The following is a 20864-nucleotide window of genomic DNA, read 5'->3' on the forward strand; positions in this document are numbered from 1 at the left end:
ATTGTGGGTAATTTTGAAAAGATGCGACAACATTAGTGACCTAATGACCACAATAATGTCATTACTCCAGCGTCTAGCAAAAGAAGCAAATAGCGACCGCAAGAAAACCTCTAAGTCGATCCTTAAAGAATTAATAAGTATTAACTTAATCTACGGACTATCTAATAGTGCTTTCCTAAAAATATTTTTCCGTTGAAGATCAAGTCTCCCAATTTTTATTTAGCAGGCCGAGAGTATTGGACCAACCACTCTACCTCCAAGTTAATCTCCAATGGCACCCAAAAAACCCTAATTAGGGCTATAAATACTTCGGGACATCTCTAAAGCACGACACAACGTTCTCAACTAATTTTCTAAGCATCCTGCATCAATCAAACACTGTATTCACATTCTTAAATATTTTCGTAGTGAAATTTTGGTAGATGTTTATTCCACCCGTGATTTTTACTTAATTTAGTTTTGTAAAACTTTGATTGCGTTATTTTGACTAAGTGGTTAGTCAAAAATTACCGCTAGTTATGTAACGGGGTGGACAATTAAAGAGGAACGCGATAAGATGATAAATGTATAGAGGAATCAATCAGGTGACGAGTATTTGGATGTGGTGTGTGGGTCCCACTTCAACTTGCTGTTGGTGTACAGACATCAGACTTGCTTAATGTGGGCTCCACCTGCGCTCTCATCAGCCGTCCCAAAGGGCCCCACCTCCCCCCCTCGATCTCTATATGGTTTATGGTAGGACTACATTTATTCGTCAAACTTAATTTTGTCATTGACTCATCATTTTATTTTATCACTTCTATTTTATTTATTTAACCATTTTTGTTGTCGCTTATTACTTATTTTCATTCAACTACTAGAATATTACAAAACAAATTATCATTCTTATATTCTCATAACAAATTCTTAGGTGGGAGTGGGAGTGGGAGTCGTAAGATGAGGTGATGAACAACGAATGTTAAATGCATACAAATTTTGTTTATCATATGCTATAAGTTTTTTTTAAAAAAGTTATCCAAATGACTTAAACAGTTTCCAAACATAGACTACATAGTAACATTTTGACTTGTAAAAGTAATAGAATCAACTTAGAAGTTAACCCAAATATGTAACAATTCATTGTATATTAATGAATGATGATGATTGAGAAAATGTGCTAATTAAAGATATAAGATATAATTAATATCGGAAAATATATGTATAGCATCATCACACAAGTGTCATTGATAACTTCAAATTAAGCTTAGGTGGAGTTCCTAAGTCCTAACCCTGTAAGGTCATCTTACAGATCTCATCATACAACTATGTTAATTATGGATCTTTCTGTACAAAAGAACTAACAAGAAGTGATTAAGTTCACAAGTAACCTAACTATGAAGATCATAAAGAACTATAGATTCTAAATTCATCACCGACGGTACCAAGCTTAGACTTTATATTCAAGTTCATAATGTCTCGATTACATAATTTTTATTTTGTTAAACCTACAAGTCCTCCTTGTTAATTGTACTTTCATGTTTAGTTTAGCAAAACTACCTACATGTACATATTTCACATCCACATGACGATGATATATGTTCATTAATTTGGAACATTATTATAACTTACTTTCTAAATTATATGCTCTTATTATGTGCTCTTCTGAGAGAAGGATGTATATCACGCTCTAACATGTAGGATTTAATTTATGGTAATTACTCTATAAGCAAATATTTGAACTATTACTTTAGGATATAAACTTTGATTGACTAATTTAATATATTGACGATTTTTTATATTATTCTTTTAGTTAAGCAACATATCCTGATACCAATATCTTAATATAAAGAATAAGGATATCTATAGATGATATATTGTTCAATATTTCAAAGCAAAAAATCCAAGTTTCGTCTCAATTAAAGTTACATTTTTCAAAATCAAACAAAAAGATTGAAACTACTTTGTCCATGGATAAAGAATGGATAAGGTCAAGCATGCATATTATGGAAGTAAATGAATTTGACGACAATAGTAATTCAATGAGAGACTAGATTTGGGATTAAGTAACTCTAGATTTTTTGCTAAAAGTATATACAATACTCACTCTCACATTTAACACTAGCTTAATAAGCCCTATAATTAAAATGCGTCTAAAGACCAGGTTATAACCATCTATTTTGAGATCATTTAGGAACAAGTAAATGATTATTTTATAGATACTATGTTGCCCTATTAGGAAAAAAACTTGTGGTAAAGTGTTGCTTTTAATTGTTGGGTACGGTGTAACAATTAGCTCTCACCTAGTATAAGGTAAAGGCCAATTGTCAAAATATTTGATGATAGTATTAAATTAGTGTTTTGCAAATGTAGCCATTGGATCGGATTTGTAAGCTACAATAGAAGCTATAAATCTAAAATATAAATTGACAATTGCTACTCATCATCTTTAAATGCTACTATATAAAAGTATAACGTTTGTGAAACGTTACCCAAACGCTTTTTCTATCAGTATCTACTATCTTGCCAAATGTTTCTACTTTTTCGAACTAGTATTTTTTACCTAGGCAAACACTATCTACTGCCTCAAATGCTACCTCCAAACAAGGTCTTAAAAGAAATTTTTTAATATCAATCAGCCATTATCTACTTGTACCCGAATTACCGAGCATATGGAGTACCTTATTTGGAATTAATAATTTTTATGAATTATGGCCTTATTCAAGTCAAGGATACTTCATATTAGGCAGGTGCTTATTAGCTTAGCTTCCTAGAGATGGCAATGATCAATCTATAAAATGAATGTCTTAGGAAGCTTTGTTTGCTAAATTAAGTGTCCACGGGGTAAATAATGGGCATATTGAACTATTAACCTAAAAACGTTGTTTCAAATTAAAAATATCTTACTTTAATGGATATATATACATTCACTGATTAGACTCTTGCATGATTGTTGAAGATATTTTAGTACATAACTTGTCCAAAAATCAATAGGGTTATTGATGAAGAATATATGACCAAGCTTATTAGTTTGAGTCAATATAACGACAGTTTCTCAATAATATTGATGATCAATAAGAGTATTAAATTTTCAATAGAGTTAGTAAGGGTAAAGCCTACTTATTTAGGCTACAATCTTAATCTCAATAGTAAATACTGCCCTATTGGCCACTTTGTGATACAACTAATTATCATTTAAACTTTTCTACAGAAAAAAGTTATTATTTAAACCATGTAATCATTACACTCATTGATTAAATATCAATTTAGGGATCCTACACTCTTATTTCATACTCAACATCTCCAAAACCCTTTTATATCAATTATTTCATTAACAATTAATGCTAGTCATTTAGTGTGAGTAAGCATAATTCCAAAACAAGACTTATCTTGCACAAATAATTTAAGTGCACATTTTATGTTGTTTCAGTCGTAACACTATTAACAATACATCGTATATATATATGAACAAAACCAATAAACGTTGGGATATAATTTTCCAAACGTAAAAGGACACTAATTAAGACTATAAATAATATCGTAATTTAAAGCCATCAAATTATTTGTAAAAAAAAGGAAAAAAGAAAGTCAACAATCTAACAAAAGAAGAAAAAATCTAGTAAAATGAAAATTTTCAACAAAAGGCAAAAAAATAAAACCTACAAAACGAGGATATAGTTGAATGATGGTTTAGAAACTATTGGCCTATACACTCTCATGATACAACTGACATAGACAGCAATATTATTAGAGAAGAAGAAGAGGGAGGCGCAAGACTTGAAATTAAATGGACCCCATTTATTCTTTACCTTTTTTTTAATTTATTTATTATTTTTTTTTTTTATATTTACCAAAAACCCAACCTCCCCATCATATCATTAACTCATTTCTCTCTTCCTCCTCTCTTCATCTAACCCTAACCCACATCTCTCCCAAAAACACCCATACTCCATCCCCTCATCCTTCCATTTCTCTTCTCAAATCTTCTTCTTCTCTAGCTAATCCATTTAGTTCCGATTCGGATCGATTATTGTATATTATTGCTCCTTTCAATTCAGAGTTGAGTACCTAGCTACAATTTTCAACTTCAAATATTATGGTGAGTTTATTATTATCTTCCTTCTTCAATTCTTCTATGATTCAATAAAATAAAATAAAATACACCTTCGAAAGCTGTAACAAAGTACCAAAGTTTAGCTAGCTAAGCCAGCAAAAAGTTAGATAAACCCAAAAAAAAAGTTTGTCAAAAAAGTCATCTTCTTCTTATTAGCTTATATTGGTTTGATTGATATACTCATATATATTACATACTATACATCCAACCCATCCGTTGTAATTCCACTAATCCAAATTCCTTTCCGCTCCATTTCTTAACCTTTACACCTCCACTATGTTTGCTAATCACCCACTAATTATACTTGTCAAGATTATTTCTTGCCTTGTTTAATTTCTTTTATTATTACTTTCTACAAAGTATTGTATTTTCTTTTTCCATTTGTTCTTAACAAGTTGATCTAGCAAGGTAAGCTTATTGAGTAGTAGTTGGATGAATATGGATCCGATTTCGGCATCGGCACATGGGCACTCACTTCCACCTCCTTTCCATCTCCACCCCCACCAATTCCACCAACTCCAACCTCAGAACAACTCCGAATCCGACCACTCCCCCCGCCTTGGCGGAGTTGGTAAACGAGAGCGAGACGATGATACTACAAGCACCACCGATAATACCGGCACCGACAACCAAGATTCCAAAGATGGAGGTGGAGATCACCACAATATGATGACGAGGCGGCCGAGGGGAAGACCAGCTGGGTCTAAGAACAAGCCTAAGCCGCCTATCATCATTACTCGAGATAGCGCTAACGCGCTCCGAACCCATGTTATGGAGGTGTCTGATGGTTGTGACATAATGGAAAGTGTTGCTACCTTTGCTCGCCTTCGACAGCGAGGTGTATGTATTCTTAGTGGTACTGGGACAGTTGCTAATGTGACTATACGCCAGCCGGGTTCGACCTCTAGTGGCAACGGCGGTCCCCCCGCCGTTGTCACGCTACACGGGAGGTTCGAGATCTTGTCATTAGCAGGGTCATTTCTTCCACCTCCTGCTCCGCCCGCTGCTACGGGGCTTAGCATATACTTAGCGGGCGGGCAGGGACAAGTTGTGGGTGGTAGTGTGGTGGGACAATTGTTGGCTTCTGGTCCTGTTGTTATTATGGCTGCTTCTTTTAGCAATGCTGCTTATGAAAGATTGCCCTTAGAGGAAGACCAAGAAGGTGGTGGTGGTGGTCCTATGGGAGGAATGCAAGGTGGTGGTGGTCAACTTGGCGGTGGTGGTATGGATCATCAAGGGATGCCGCCGTCAGCTCAGCAGTTGCTTGGAAACGATCCAAACGGAGGGGCCGGGTTGTTCCAAGGGATGCCGCCTAATCTGCTAAACTCCGTCCAAATGCCCCCGGAGGGGTACTGGGGTTCTGGCCGACCTCCGTTTTAAATATTCCGTTGGAAATATTTATCTGTAATTTGAACCAGAAATGTGACAACTAATTGTGGACGGGGGTGCTGGTTACATGATGAACGCAATGCAAGGACGGTGCAATACAATGAATGAATCACCAAGAAAAGAAAGGTCAGTCAAGTATTTCGCTTGGAGAAAACTCTTTGGTTAATTGTTGGTAGTGCAAGCTAAGTAAGTAGCTAGCAAGAGGTTCATTTTAGGAATTTTTCTTTTTTTTTTTTCTTACTTTCCAAATTTTACTTACATTGTAGGTAGAAGATGAGTGCTGATGAGAAAAACTGTTAATTGCCATGTGTTTTTAATTTTTTATTTTTCCTTTCTTTTTGGGGAGATTTAGGTTTGGTGCACCCATTGCTGCAATTTTTTTCTCCTTACTTTTAAGTTTATGGTAGTTTGTTGGTCATTGAAGTTGGTGTTTAATTATTTTTGTGAGATTGCATGATGCTTTTATTAATTTTGATTGAGGATGACATATCATTGTACATTGTTATTCAATGGAAATTATTCTTGGTCCAAAGCTCATTTACTCACAATTTCCAACAATAATCAACATAACTTCATCTTAACCAATCCTTTACATATTTTTGTATTCTTCCTCTAACTTTCCTCTTAACAACCTACTTGTATCTGATCATTGAACATTAATTAAACAAGTTGAGAAAAAACAAACCACATATTTAATCAACACGACACTTCATCATATATTGTCCGTTGTCCTCAATAATATAATAACACGTACACACCACCAGGCCACCTCCCACCTCTGTCTGGATTTAGTTGTCACATTACCGGCTACAATATCAATAATCCCGGACGAAGGAAGGAGGGGGGTAAAAGAAAATAAGTACCAACATTCCTTCATTCATGCATGAAAGATAAGTAGAAAAATAAAGGGTAAAAGACGACCTCCGAGAAAAGGGGGTGGAGTGAAAGTAGTGTGCGTTAAGCATTAAAAGCAAAGGAAGAAATGAATGGAAGTGTGTGAGAACTGAGAAGTATAGCTAGGGTGGCAAATAGATTATTCCATTTACGAGAATGAATGAAAAATTAAATATGAACGAACACACGCAGAAAAAACATAAAGAAGAGAGAGAGAGAGAGAAAGAAAGAGCAGTGGCATGCATAAATGAGTCGACAAGATGGTGAATGAGGATTGTGGGTGCTGAGTTGCACGTGCACTGCCGTTACAGTTAAAACAGATCAGAGCTCTTTTTCGAGGTAGTCAGGCTAATGCAAGCCCAATACTACTACAAACACCTCCAAAAGAGAGGATTGCAATTCAAAGAGTATGTATGCAATGCTTGCTTCAATCTTAAGTGATTACCCCACTTTTTAATTCCATCAATGCTAGCTCCTATTTCTTGTTTTTGGCTCTACTCCTATACTAGAAGTTGTCCAATCTTTTGGATTTCATGTTGGAACAATGTGGAGTTAAAGTATATGGCCAAAGTATCCTTGTATTCAGGGCCGGGTCAGTTTTATGTGATATTGTTTATGTGTTTCGTATATGTTATTAGGAGATTTCAAAGTAATAATTTTTTAAAATTTAATTTAATGGAAAAAATTCTCAATTATGACATAATTTAATGTGAGATTGTTTTATATGGATTTAGTTCGAATTAATAATAATCAAATTAATACAAGTAAGACACCCTTAATAATCAAATTAAATGCATGATTTTGATACTAATTTTCAATGCCATACCATTTAGTGTTGTAAACACATGTGGTTACGTAGTTATGTACAAGAACATGACATTAGGATCAAAATAATGTAAAATATGTTCTATTATTACATAAAATGACATGTTCTATAGCATATGTACTTGTAGTATTTATTTTACACACTTGTGTTCTTTTGGTGCATAGTGAACATTAAAATCATATTGTTATACCCAATGTGGTGCATTTGTGTCAAGGCATTGATTAAGAAAAAAAAACCTAAAGAAGTTTTATATAGGATATACAATATGACATTCTTATGCCTTATCCATGCTATAATACATGAATAATTTACAATTTACTATAAATTTTTATAAAGAAAATAAAGTTGAACGAACTATCACAGGAACAATTATTTATATATAGATAAAAAAAGTTCTTAATCTTTAATATTTCATGTTAGTAAAGTCAAATATGGATTGGGAGAGTACGAAGTGTGGAGAGGAAAAAAAAAAACAAAATGGATCGGATCACATATTTTTTGATGTAATTAAATTATTAATTAGGACAAAGTCATATTGGGTACGTATGATCCAAGTTAATTTCTCTTTAATTTGATAATATTCGGAATGGTTTGATCACCTTTGATTTTGATAATATTTGATTAGTTGTTTCAAAAAAAAAAAAAAAAAAAACATGAAAAATGGCATTCAACTTAGATATGATATTTCACATAAATGGCTATCATGCATTCATAACCAAAATTAAGTAGATGATGAACTAAATTTGATCTTACAAGCATCAAGAACATTTGATTATGTATATTTTTTAATTTGGATGATAAAAACAATTTCATCCATGCATGAGCTACACTCCACTTAGCATTAGTCCTAGTTTAGTTCCAAATTATCTTAGCCTTCCTTTCGCCATTATAAAGGTAGGTTCTCCAATCTAAAAGTGTTTTTACTGAAGTTATGCTCTATGTATCATGTTAAGCCTAATATGTTGTATTTAGTTGTTTAATAGGCCTTGCTGGCTTGCTCTAGGACTCTAGGTTGTATATAAACACTCTTCACATAGTAATACGATTAAGGATTCACATTCTTGACATGGTATCAAGCCTAACTAAACCCTAAACACTGAATTTTATCATAACATGCTATAGTATTGTCCGAACCAATAACTACTTTAAGTATGTATAACAAAGTTTGAACTTAAGCCGGCTGAAATGTCTGTACTTCACACTACTTTAGTAACATGGAAAGATGTCAAAACTCGACTAGAATAAATGTACCTTCACATTCTATCTAAGGTCATAGGCAGGAAGGAACCAACGTCGATAATTCATTGAATTCAGAAAATCCATAGATAAGAGCTACAGTTGATCTATCACTGCCAAGATAAGTTTTTTTTTTTTTTTTTTTTTTTTTTTTTTTCCTCTTCTCGATGAGATCTTCACCAAGATAGTAGTACTCCGTACTAATAATGCATGTAGCTAGGCAGTAGACACATTTACTCATTTATTAGTCTGTAGTTTGAGACTTTGAGAGTGTATATGATGGGAGTACTACTGTACTACCATATAAATACAACCATTGAGAGTGAGGATTAGCTTAATTGGTTAGAGCTTTCCTCCCGATTTCAGGAGATTCTGGGATCGATTCTCACCCCTGCCTTGTAATAATCAACACTACGCTCTACAAAATGAACATTTAGTAAACAAATATGAACATTTAGTAAAAAAAATATGAACATGAAAAAAATGAACATTTAATAATAAAAAATGAACATGTAAAAAAATGAACATTTAATAATAAAAAATGAACATGTAAAAAAATGAACATTTATTACTTATAATGCATATGTTTCATAATCATATTATTTTTTATTTCTTCAAATTTTTATGTTCATAATTAAATGCATTATATTCATAATAATATTTTATATGTTCATATATAATTTCAAATATTCATAATGTAAATATGTAGTATTGTTCATGAAATATTAATTAAATCTGTTTATGCATATGTTGTCTTTCTTAAATGTTTATGTTCATATCTTTTTACGTATATGTTCACCTTTTGAATGCTTATATTCACTTTAAGAAAACCAATGCTTACGTTCATATTTTGAAATGTTATGGTCACTTTCTGAAATGCATAAGTTCATATTTTTTATGCCTATGTTCACTTTCTGAAAATCTAATGTTCACATTAAGGGAACCTATGCATATGTTTATATTTTGCATGATTATGTTCATTGATAAAAAAAAAATGCAGAAAATCAGATAAAATTCAATTCGTTATAATTAAGAAAATCATATACTACCTCCGTTAACATTTAGTTGCAACTTTGGAATATTTATGTCTCTCAAATAATACCCCAAAGTTGCAACTAAATGTTAACAAAGGTAGTATAACCTAATCAATTGAAGTTAATCACAAAGTCACCACATAAGAAATCGAAAATCACGCATTTTTATGCCTATGTTCACTTTCTGAAAAGATAATGTTCATATTTTTTATACCTATGTTCACTTTCTGAAAAGTTGATGTTCATATTGTGCTGTTGTTACACCTATTTCTAGGTGCATGAGTGTGCACCTAAGAATATGCGTGAAAGTTCTTATAAAGCCCAAAACATGTTTCCATTTCTAAAAGAAGATGGGCCCACTCATGAAAAACGGTCCATTACGAAATCCATAAGAACGAGTTTGATTAAAATTAAAAATCTTTAAAATACCAATAAACATTGTTTATTTCATCTTTTCTTGAGAAACTAAAATCAAACAAACTTTCTACTTGAGAACAAAAAAAGTTACAGAGCATTAGGAAAAAGTCATTGTTATTAAGGGCATGCTTGGATTGGAGGTAATACATTAAGGAGGTAATAAAAGTCAAACTAAGCAAAATGAATGTGAAAATAGGGAAAAAGGAGATAGTGATGGTGTGATTGTAAGAAAATTATGTAGTGATGGTATGGTGTGAGGTGAAGAAAGAGGAATCAATACCCTCATTTTGGGGGTAATAGTTACACTAGGGGGAGGGTGGGTAACTATTACATGAGAGTAATAATTCCTCCATCTCTCTCTTTTCCTCATGGCACAACTAGTTTATTTCATTGGGAAGCACCATGTCTCCTACAACAACACCTCTAATTACTTTTGTTTTTTCATGTTTGACTTTTATTACCCCCTTAATGTTTTACCCCCAATCCAAGCATGCCCTAAGTATATTAGTATATAGGGACAGTTTGTATTGGTTTTTTTAAAAGAAACAAACATTTTTTTTTTTTTTTTTTTTTTGTCTTTATCATTAAGTAATATAATAACAAAACAATTAAGAAAACAAACGTGAGTAATTAAGTGGCAAATAGATTTTATAATCATGTAAAGATATGCTTTTCTGAAATTCATAATTGAAGTGAAACAAATTTTTGCAATAGAGATTGTGAACAAGGACAGAAAATGTATTGAATTAAAAGAAAATTTATTAGGGGTTGTTTTGAAAAATTCAGTTAAATTATATGTAAGACATTAAACAAACTTTGTTTCCCACCATTTAACCGAGTACACATAAAGCATAACAAGATCATGGAGTCAAATACTCAATTTCTTTATTTAGTGTACAATCATTGAGTTCATATGATTCATTGCTTCTTCTTTCTTTGATTGCTTCTTCAAATTTCAATTATTTTTCCTAGACAATTTACTCTGGTCATTTCAAAATGTAAGTATGTAACATACAAATGATACAGAGTACATTCAATATCATTTATACCATCAAAACTATACAACTTAATTGAACCGAGCAAAACATAGTACAACTCTATCACATAACAATTATACTACTAACTAAAACCATGACTACAAACCTCAATCAATGTTGGAGAAGTCAGGTTCAGGAGGCTTCTGCAACGCCAAGCCGGTGGTGCTGTTCCCACTACGAAGCCTATGAACGCCACGAAGAGCGTTCCTAGCAAACCTCGAGGCAAAGAGGGTAGCACCAAGGCTAGAGCCACTTTCATCACCCTTGGCTCTACGCTTCTTACTTGACCTGTTTCCTTGTTCTGAATAATCCCCATACTCTTCTTCCTCACCTTCTTCTAATCGTCGAAGCTCAGCAATCTTCCTCCTCATGTGACGTCTCCAAGCAGCTTGAATAAAGCAAGCTGCCCACGTCCGCCACTGCTGAGAGTAGAAACGGAAGGTGTGCTGCACCTGTTTACTGTGAAGTCTTCGAAACTGACCTGCAACAAACTTCAGCTCCTCTGCTCTTAAGGCGAAGGCCTCTACTTCTGTTAGAGCTTTCACAGTTCTTGTTGACAGTGGTAAGTTTATGCTGGATTTCGGGTCTAAGGCCCATGTTAAAAGCTCTTCACCACAGAAGTCGCCTTCCTTTAACAAACCTCGGTTGTAAAATCCAGTTCTTCCACCATCTGTTGTTACACTCTCTAGGTGTCCCCTTATGATGAAGATCATTTCGTCGACTGGATCTCCTTCTCTGACAATGAAGGTGTTTTCGGTGTATAAGCTAGGCTTTAGTCGCTCACATATGGCATCAAGCAGTCGTTCATCCATATTTGCAAATAAAGGAACCTAAAGATACCAAACAATTGAAATATACATATTAATTTGACAATTAGTATAGTTGACAGTCTGACAATTAGTATAGTTGACAGTTCAGGACTTACTCTTCTGACTAGATTCAAACAAAGATGGCGTTTTATGTCCCTCCTAAGATCTTTTGGTAGACTCTGAACCAAGCTTTCTTCACCAACTCCTCGTGTTTCTAACCATTTGTATTGGTTATATCGTCTAACTCGTTCCCTAAGAACTTGTGGAAGTAAACGATGATGCATCCATTGCTCTGAATCGCGTCTCTTTATTCTCATCTCCTCAAGCCTAACAGTAAGCGATTGAAGATACGTCTGCAAACAACAGTATCAGATTACAGAGTTAAAATTCAAATCTTTTTCATAATCAGCAGAAAATCGTGTACGAAACAGAAATTACCTGCATGTTTCCAATCAGAAGTGCAAAAAGAATAAGACCGGATATAGCAAGACATATAGAGAATATAATTTCCCCTGGATAGGTACTAGTCTGTAATCCTTGACCCAATGTACTGCAGGAATTTACGTTTTTCAACAGTTAGTACAACAAACGTACGAGTTATAAAAAGTAAGGCTAAATAGCTAACATGTTTAGCAGATTTAGAAATGCTTAGTTATTAGTGGTTGCGAATAACCTTAGATTTTGAAGACCCCACCAAAGGCAGTAGCAAAATTTATTGACAAATGTTTGAGATTCGACGATTTTAGAGGATTGTGCTTGTGTATATATTCCAAAGTTGAAGTTTGAATCTTCTTCCTCAACTGAACACATCTTATTAAGAACTTCCACACTAATATTTTGCCATACCTCAAAAGATGCCATATCATGATTCCCACAATACAAAAAATCGTTATCACATTTGTCACCTTGACTTTGACATGCATTTTTCCAGCATGTGTCTATGCGTTCCACAGCAAATAAATACCATAGCGCCCCAGCAATCTGCAATGACGCCTAAGATACTTAGCAAAACACGGCCATTGTACCAAATTTGGTAATACCCCCACAAACTACGAGTTGGTAGTCTTGGTACATGGTACATGGTTCAGTGGTACACTTTAAGACTATTTTAACAAATTCAGGTAACGAATTGTGGAGGAGTAAATTACAACGATTGTAATAGCAATTGAACGCACTTACATGACTAGAGAGCAAGTACCACAACAAGTAATAAGCAGCTCCAAGCCAAGCACTTTCAGCAAAGACACCAGCAGTCTTTTTCAAGTCAGAAGTCAGAGGATAAAACCGGGCAAATCTAAAGATGTATTGTGCAAACACAATTATTTGCAACCATTTCTTCGTCTCTAGTATACCTTTCCCCTGAGCTTTAACAAGATATTTCAAGACCACAATCTGTACAAACAAGAACGATGATTCAATGAAATAACATTGCCTCTATTTGACAGTAAATGGGATGCAACACCTCATCATCGAGGCCATATATATTCATATATGGTCATCCATGCCTCTATTTGACAGCATCACGAAAATATTACAATTACATATTATACCTGTGGTAAGGGCAGAACAACTAACAAATCTATGATGAAATAGCGCAGTAGGTAACGTTTAGCAATCTCTCCAGTATCAATCACAAGCTCACCACGTCCAAAAACCCGAGAAGATGGTGCAATATATGCAGTACGAAATTGAAAAGCCATGTGAATAAGATAGAAAGCATCAATCATGGTACGCAAAGTCGTAGTTGTAACAGCTAATCCATAGTCCATGCCTAAGCAATTCTTCTGATGTTCAACTATAGGTAGATAAAAGAACAAAGGATCTATAGACACTGCAATGATGCAAGATATAACGAAAAGTCGATTCCAAAGAAGAAGAGATTTATCTTGAGGATCAATTACTTTCTTGTCAGAGACTTTCAGATCTTCTGGAAACACTGCTCGAGTAACCCCTGATCTTAGTGATTTACCAATTGTCCTTAGTCCATGAGGTCTCATCATTCCTATATTAAAAGACCTTGTTGAATTTTGGGACTATAAACACTACGTTTCAGTCCTTCTATACTGAAGGCGAAACGATTTGTCGAGTCATTGTTCTTTGTTGAGAATGAGTCCATTTTATTAAGTCTGTCAAAACACAAGACATCATTATAAAATAAGATTATGTCTAAAAATTTATATGTTTATTGATTTGATATACAACTTGGTTCAGTATCATGGTAACAGAATCCGACACGACCAATTAGTATAAAAATGAGGTTAAAGCAGAGCAACATATAGCTAAATTTGATTATGAACATATAATGTTATAAGATTGAGTTCGTATACCTTACGAATTTTTCTCTTTGACCATTCATAACCTGCGACTTGTAAGCCGACATATCTAAATTTGTGGAGAAGTTGATCAACTTAAAGCAAATTGAGGAAGTAATCTCTTTATACACTACATGAAATTGTTGAATTTGCTACTGAATATTTGTGTGACTGTCAATACTTCAGTCGCGAAATTAATATTTACGACTGCTTGTATCAAATGTCATCAACTCGATAAAAAATAGTCCTGCACTAGAATTGTACAAGTTATGCATAGCAAAAAATCATACAGGAGAACCTAATTACAACAATTTGATTGACTCGACCTCTAGACATTGTGTCAATTTTGATTGAACACATTCATTTTAACATAAAAAGGTGTAATTCTGTCATATATAGCAATGACACAATATAATTGCAAGTAATGCTCTACCAAATGAGCAATGTGGAGTATGCACGAATGAAGGAATTCGATTTCTAGAGAATAATATTGTTGTCAACATTTTGTGTAACAGTAAGAAATAAATTACGCTGAATTGAACATAACAAATGTACATGTGCAATATATAAACAAACAAACAAACACATTACATATTACTATATTGTAAGTTTCTTTATCTAAAACGTGACCAAATTTTGTAGTAATAATCATAAGCATAAATTATTTAATTATATCAGGATTTTGATAGATTGTACAAGAAAAATAAAATAAAATCGAGAGATAGAGAGAGGCACAAAACCTTAATATGTAAAGGGCATGATTGAAAGATTAGGGCACCAAAAATTCAACAACAGAATGAAGAGGACATAGAGATGTTGTTAGAGAGAAATTTTCTGGGAGATGGAGGGAGGGAAGAAGGCAAGGGAGAATCTGAGAGCATTTTTAGCAAATTAGTTAGGACCTTTTTTTTAATAATTATTTTTTTTAATCAAAAAATCTCCTCACAATTGTAAAATACTCTAAGTGGAAAGCTAAACGTCGTCCTCGAATATCTAACTAACGCCCGCAAAATAAACTAAAATTACAAATTTACCCTTTTTATCAAAAAAATTACCCCCTCAATTTACCCCCTCTTCATACGACCCACCACCACCATCACCTCCTCCTCCTCCTCTTTTAACCACCAACTCCTTACCTCCGGTTTCACAATCTACACAGCCGCGATAATGACAAGTGAAGACAAAGGGAAATCGGTCGCTGACGGAGAAAATGTATTTTTTTTCTAAATTCGCGGCAAACGCCTTGATTTTTCGCACGTCCTAGGCTCAAACGCCTAGTTCCTGTGAACAACCGTGTGGTTGTATGAAATTTTTGAGCGTTTGAGGTGAAACACCTAGTTTTTTAGAATACCCTAGGCTGAAACGTCTAGTTTTTTCGAATAGCCTAGGATGTTTCGAAAAATTTAGGCGTTTCTGCCTAGGGGATTCTAAAAAATTAGGCGTTTCTGCCTAGGGGATTCTTAAAAACTAGGCGTTTCCTGGTTTCAAATTTTTTAAAAAAAATTTATTGTGACGTATCGATTCTATACGGTTCGACGAGCCTTCTACGAGCGTCTAAGGTTGTGTTTCTTGTACTTCGTCGTTGTCCATAAGATCTAACGAAATTTTATTATAAGGATAAATACGTAATTTTATTTTATTTTGCGGGCGTTAGTTAGATATTTGAGGGCGATATTTAGCAACCCCCTACTCTAAATATATGTTCTACTTTTTTTTTTTTTTATACACAAGACTCTATATTTTATTATTAGCTTATATATTTAGTAAAAAAAAATTATTAGTCAGCTCGTCTTACAAAAGAGCAAAGTAATCCCTGTAATAACATTGACTGAATAACATATAACACTGACGAAATAATCCCTTTAACACTGATCAAGTAATCCCTTTTAACACTGATGAAGTAATCCTTATAGTAGATGGTCACACAGTGTGGCCAGCAGGCCACCACATATAAGAATTTGTGCTCTTCCTTTCACTCGGGTTTTATATTTTTTATACGTTAGGCAGTTATCATATTTGTTCTTGCTCAGTTTCATGGAAGACGCAACCCCATGGTGCAAGGAACCAATTGCCTAATGCCTAGTTGCCTTGAATTGGTGCAACGTAACAACTTTAGCTCTTTATAATGTCATAAATTTCAATTAGCAATGGTCAAATGATACACTCTCTTTTACACTCATTAAAGTTAGATTATTTGATTGGATATGTTATCAGCATTCAGTCAATCATCTAGTGGGGCTGCTTTTTTTTTTTTTTTCTAAGCTTTCTTGATTTGGCATTATTCTAAAATTTTATTTTCTGTTGTTTGTGATTGGAAATTGATTGTCTCGAATAACAAACAATTGGACAAAACAAAGAGGTCAAGCTTTAACTCCACCAAAGAAAGGGCAACTTTAATGCCCAATCGATTTATCAACTAGGGCAAAAATTACTTAAGTTTTTTCATTAGTCAAATTATACTTGTTGGCCGTGTTCTCTTTTCTAATTTCTATCCTCATAATTATCAAAAACTTTTGCGTGCCCCCGGTTTACAATAATTTTATTGTACATTGAACATTTTTACAAAAAGTGACCCTTTTTATTTACAAAAGTTATCCTTTTCTTTACAAAAGTTACCCTTTTTATTACAAAAGTAACCCGTATTTTCACAAAAGTGACCCCTTTTTTTTACAACAGTGACCCTTTTTTATACAAAAGTGACCCTTTTTTTTCACAAACGTGACCCTTTTTATCACAAAGTAACTAAGCTACATATGCAAATTGCAAAACAAAGTATCAAAATCTCACTAGTTTTTTTGTTTTTTTTCAAAGGTAAACCATACAAGTATTATTTTACTTTGATTCCAAAATTTCTGCTACTGCTTCCAATTACCATACAAGCATCGTCACCATCATTACCTTCGGAAGCAAGGAACGAAGAGCTTGATGCCGCGATCGAAGGAATGAACGGCCAAACACTCAATAACCGTCAGATCACTGTTGACGAGGCTTAAGCTCGCGACAGTGGTGGCGGCGGCGACGGTGGCTTCCGTAGTGAGTGAAATAAGTGAGGAGAGAGAGAAACTGATAAAAGAAAGTGACGAAGAGGCTCACGTGCTATTGATTTACAATAGCACTATTGTACATCCGATTTTTTTAAACATTTGTGCATAACTATTACTGTGATACATTAAAATTTATGAAATTATCATTTTGTTTTAAGAGCTCGAGTTTTGTGTTTTTAAACAATTATGTAGTAGGAGTATATTTTACGAGTGATGGGATCTCACTATGCTAATAATTAAAATAATGGAACTCGTGTTCCTCATTGTCATTAGATATATAGCACTATAGTATTCAGCAACGATGGTTTGGTGAAGAGAAGGTGAATGTGTAGAGAAAACATTGGAGACAAGTTAACTGGTTAAATATTTCCAGATAGTTATAAGTTTTATCTAGAACATATTATATATGTAGAATCCCATATAATAGGTTTAATTTTGCAATAGAATCATGTAGAACCCTATTATTGTGTAGAGTGTTCTGGAGGTGGGAACGTTCTAGCTCAGAATTTTGCATCCTTATGGGTGAGGGTGGCCTATAAATAGGCAGCAAGGTTCATTTGCAAACCAACTATGCATTTGTGTGAATGAGAGTAGTCTTTTATCCAAACACTTGTGCTCTCAGACTGAGTGAAAAAGGAAAACTCGTCATTCAGGCTTGTTAAAAGTGTGTGCATTTTGTACATATACACAATCTTACCATGTATAAGATACCTAGGCATGCTAACGACACAAATTACATATTAATTGTCAAGAATTTTTTTTTTTTGGTGAAAAATTGTCAAGAATATTAATCATCAAGAAATTGACTCAATGAATGTAGTAAGCGCCTAAGCGGGGCTATGGATTAGTTTGCGACTTTCTTATATTTTGCCCAATACAAGAAATAAATTGGATGTAGGTTCCAAAAAGAATTAGAAAAACATATACAAGTAGATAATAAAAAATAATTATACATCAAATAACATGCTCAATAAGATATTTAATTGAAATACATATCAATTTGATCAAAACCATTAGATAATGCCATTAACAAATCTGAAGAGCAAAGAAATGATGACCATCGAGTAATATCTTTCATTTAGCTCTTTTAAATTTTTTTTTTTCACTTGGCTAGCTTAACTAAGCTTTATCAATTTAAGAAAGTAATTGGGTTTTTTTGTTCGTTCCTATCTCTCCTTAGCACCAATTAAAATATTTAATTATTTGCTAAGATATTTAATTAATGTAAAGTAAATTTTACCTTTCACTTCTCCAAATATAATATACAAAAAGTATTAGTATGTACATGGGAAGTGATAACAAATTTTTATTCTTATTTCAATTGATTATCTACCATTATCATCACGAAAACTCATGACTCATAGGTGGTGAAAATTTAGGATGGAGCAGTTACAAGTGTTACAAGTTGCAATTTGCAAATCACTTTATATATTCAAACTCTTTTTTTCAATATGTTAGCCATCTATCGTAAAAAAAAAGAATTAAAAAAAAATGCACAAATAATCGTTAACATACTGTAACAAATTTTACAGAAGAAGCCACGTAATTTTTTTTTTTCCCAGAAAAGCCACATAATTAATTGACATTTTATATTTATATATTATACAATATCATACAAAAACATAAACAAGTATGAAATATATTACTTCCCTCGTTCTATATACTACGTATGTTACACCATACACTGAGAATTAAATGCTTCATCGCGTATAACTTTGAGTATTTTAATAACATGTTCAATTTTTAATATGTTCTAATTATAAAAAGTTGATATTTAGATTAGAGAGATCATTTAAAAAAAAAAAAAAAAAGAGAGCTCACGAATATTGTAAAATGTTGAACAAAGGAACTGAGTGAGGTATTTTTGGCAATGGCTACTTATGATTCATCGTCTGTCATTACACATTTGATGATAAAATCTTCATGCATTATTGTATTCTTTATTGTAATTCCACAATCTAAGCCATCTTTTCTTGATATTTTACACAATTTCTTTACCAACTACGAAACCATCACAAAACTCATGCACTCACGCTTAATCATCCTTTATCTGACCACAACCCCACCCCCTCACTATCTCCCCTTGCTTATTTATCAAAGTCCTTTCCACTAACTTTGCCATACCATATCATCCACACCTTCAATCAATAATAACCATGTCTACAACACCACCACCAAAACCGAAACTAGGATCGGAAGGTAATCATCAATCTTTACCTCCTGCAGCAGCGTCATGGACAACATACTTGGTCCAAGATGTTACTTCTGAGCTAAGGAAGCAACGGGGGATGGCGGTCCCACTGGTGGTGATGAACTTAACGTGGTTCATCAAGCAGGCAATCACGGTAGCCTTCTTGGGACGACTTGGTGAGCTACAACTGGCTGGAGGTGCGCTAGGATTCACGTTTGCAAATGTCACCGGATACTCAATATTGACGGGCTTGTGTGGAGCCATGGAACCGATATGTGGTCAAGCATACGGTGCAAAGAACTACAGACTACTTCATAGGACCCTCTTCATGGCAACTCTTTTGCTGCTTGTTGCCACCCTTCCAATCTCTATCCTTTGGCTGAATATTAGCAAAATTCTTCCTCTTTTTGGGCAACAAGAGGATATGGTAGCTATGGCTCAACGCTATCTTCTTTATTTGCTCCCTGATTTGATGGTGAACGCCTTTCTTTGCCCTCTGAAAGCATACTTGAGTGCTCAGGGTATCACTGTTCCTATTATGTTAAGCTCTACTCTTGCAGTAGTTTTCCATGTTCCAATCAACATACTTCTGATAAAAGCAAAGGGTGTTGAAGGGGTAGCCATAGCAGTCTGGATAAGTGATCTTCTAGTAACGCTACTGCTCGCATTATACGTGTTACACATGGAACTGAGGGGGAGAGAAAAGTGGCAGGAAGGGGGGTGGTGGGATCAGGGTATCAAGGAATGGCTTGCCTTGCTCAGCTTATGCGGGCCGTGCTGCCTGACAACCTGCTTAGAGTGGTGGTGCTACGAGATCCTAGTCCTCCTCACAGGGAGACTTCCTAATGCTAAGGAAGCGGTTGGGGTGCTTGTAATTGTGATCAACTTCGATTACTTGCTCTTCTCGGTGATGCTCTCACTTTCTGTAAGTGCATCAACCCGGGTGTCCAATGAACTTGGGGCAAACCAACCAAAAAACGCTTACAAATCAGCCTATGTGTCCCTCATAACAGCAGCCTTCTCTGGATGTGTGGGAGCCATGGTCATGGTGGCAGCCCGGGGTTGGTGGGGCTCACTGTTCAGCCACAGCAAGGGGGTAATCAGAGGGGTCAAAAAAATGATGGTCCTGATGGCTATGATTGAAGTGGCAAACTTTCCATTGACAGTTTCCGGAGGGATTGTCCGAGGAACAGCAAGGCCATGGCTCAGTACGTTTGCAAGCCTTGGTGGGTTCTACTTGCTAGCTTTACCATTGGGGAGTGTCTTGGGTTTCAAAGCAAAGCTCGGGCTTGGTGGTCTTTTCTTGGGGTTCTTGGCAGGGGTATCAACCTGCTTGCTTTTGTTACTGGTGTTTATAGCAAGAATTGATTGGGCCAAAGAGGCAGGCAAGGCTCAAGTACGTGCCTCAGCGGGCGAAGAGTTTTTGTCAGATGAGGGCTCTGTCTAGGAAAAAAGAGAGAATTTAGAAGTTACAGCGTGATCACAATCGATCAGCATTCTAAGTCAGAATTCAGACAACACAAAAAAGTATATAATTTATCTGACCGAAGGAAATCAATGGATTAACCTTCTATTTCCATGAATC

The 20864-nt window shown here is 34.5% G+C and overlaps 1 protein-coding gene and 2 pseudogenes across 1 annotated transcript; 2 read left to right on the forward strand and 1 right to left on the reverse strand.

Annotated features, from left to right (window-relative positions):
* The first annotated feature begins 3730 nt into the window (after positions 1-3730).
* LOC145597992 (AT-hook motif nuclear-localized protein 18 pseudogene) lies at positions 3731-6139 on the forward strand (annotated as a pseudogene).
* A 4891-nt stretch (positions 6140-11030) lies between these two features.
* On the reverse strand, positions 11031-14112 carry LOC145597885 (putative cyclic nucleotide-gated ion channel 8; annotated as a pseudogene).
* Positions 14113-19232: 5120 nt separating this feature from the next.
* Positions 19233-20791, forward strand: LOC145598451 (protein DETOXIFICATION 56-like). Its single transcript, XM_081654806.1, has one exon. The coding sequence runs from the start codon at positions 19245-19247 to the stop codon at positions 20724-20726; it is 1482 nt and encodes a 493-aa protein (XP_081510932.1). The 5' UTR covers positions 19233-19244; the 3' UTR covers positions 20727-20791.
* The last annotated feature ends 73 nt before the right edge of the window (positions 20792-20864 follow it).

Source organism: Chenopodium album, chromosome 20 (assembly GCF_948465745.1).
Source record: "Chenopodium album chromosome 20, dcCheAlbu1.1, whole genome shotgun sequence".
Classification (NCBI taxonomy): domain Eukaryota; kingdom Viridiplantae; phylum Streptophyta; class Magnoliopsida; order Caryophyllales; family Amaranthaceae; genus Chenopodium; species Chenopodium album.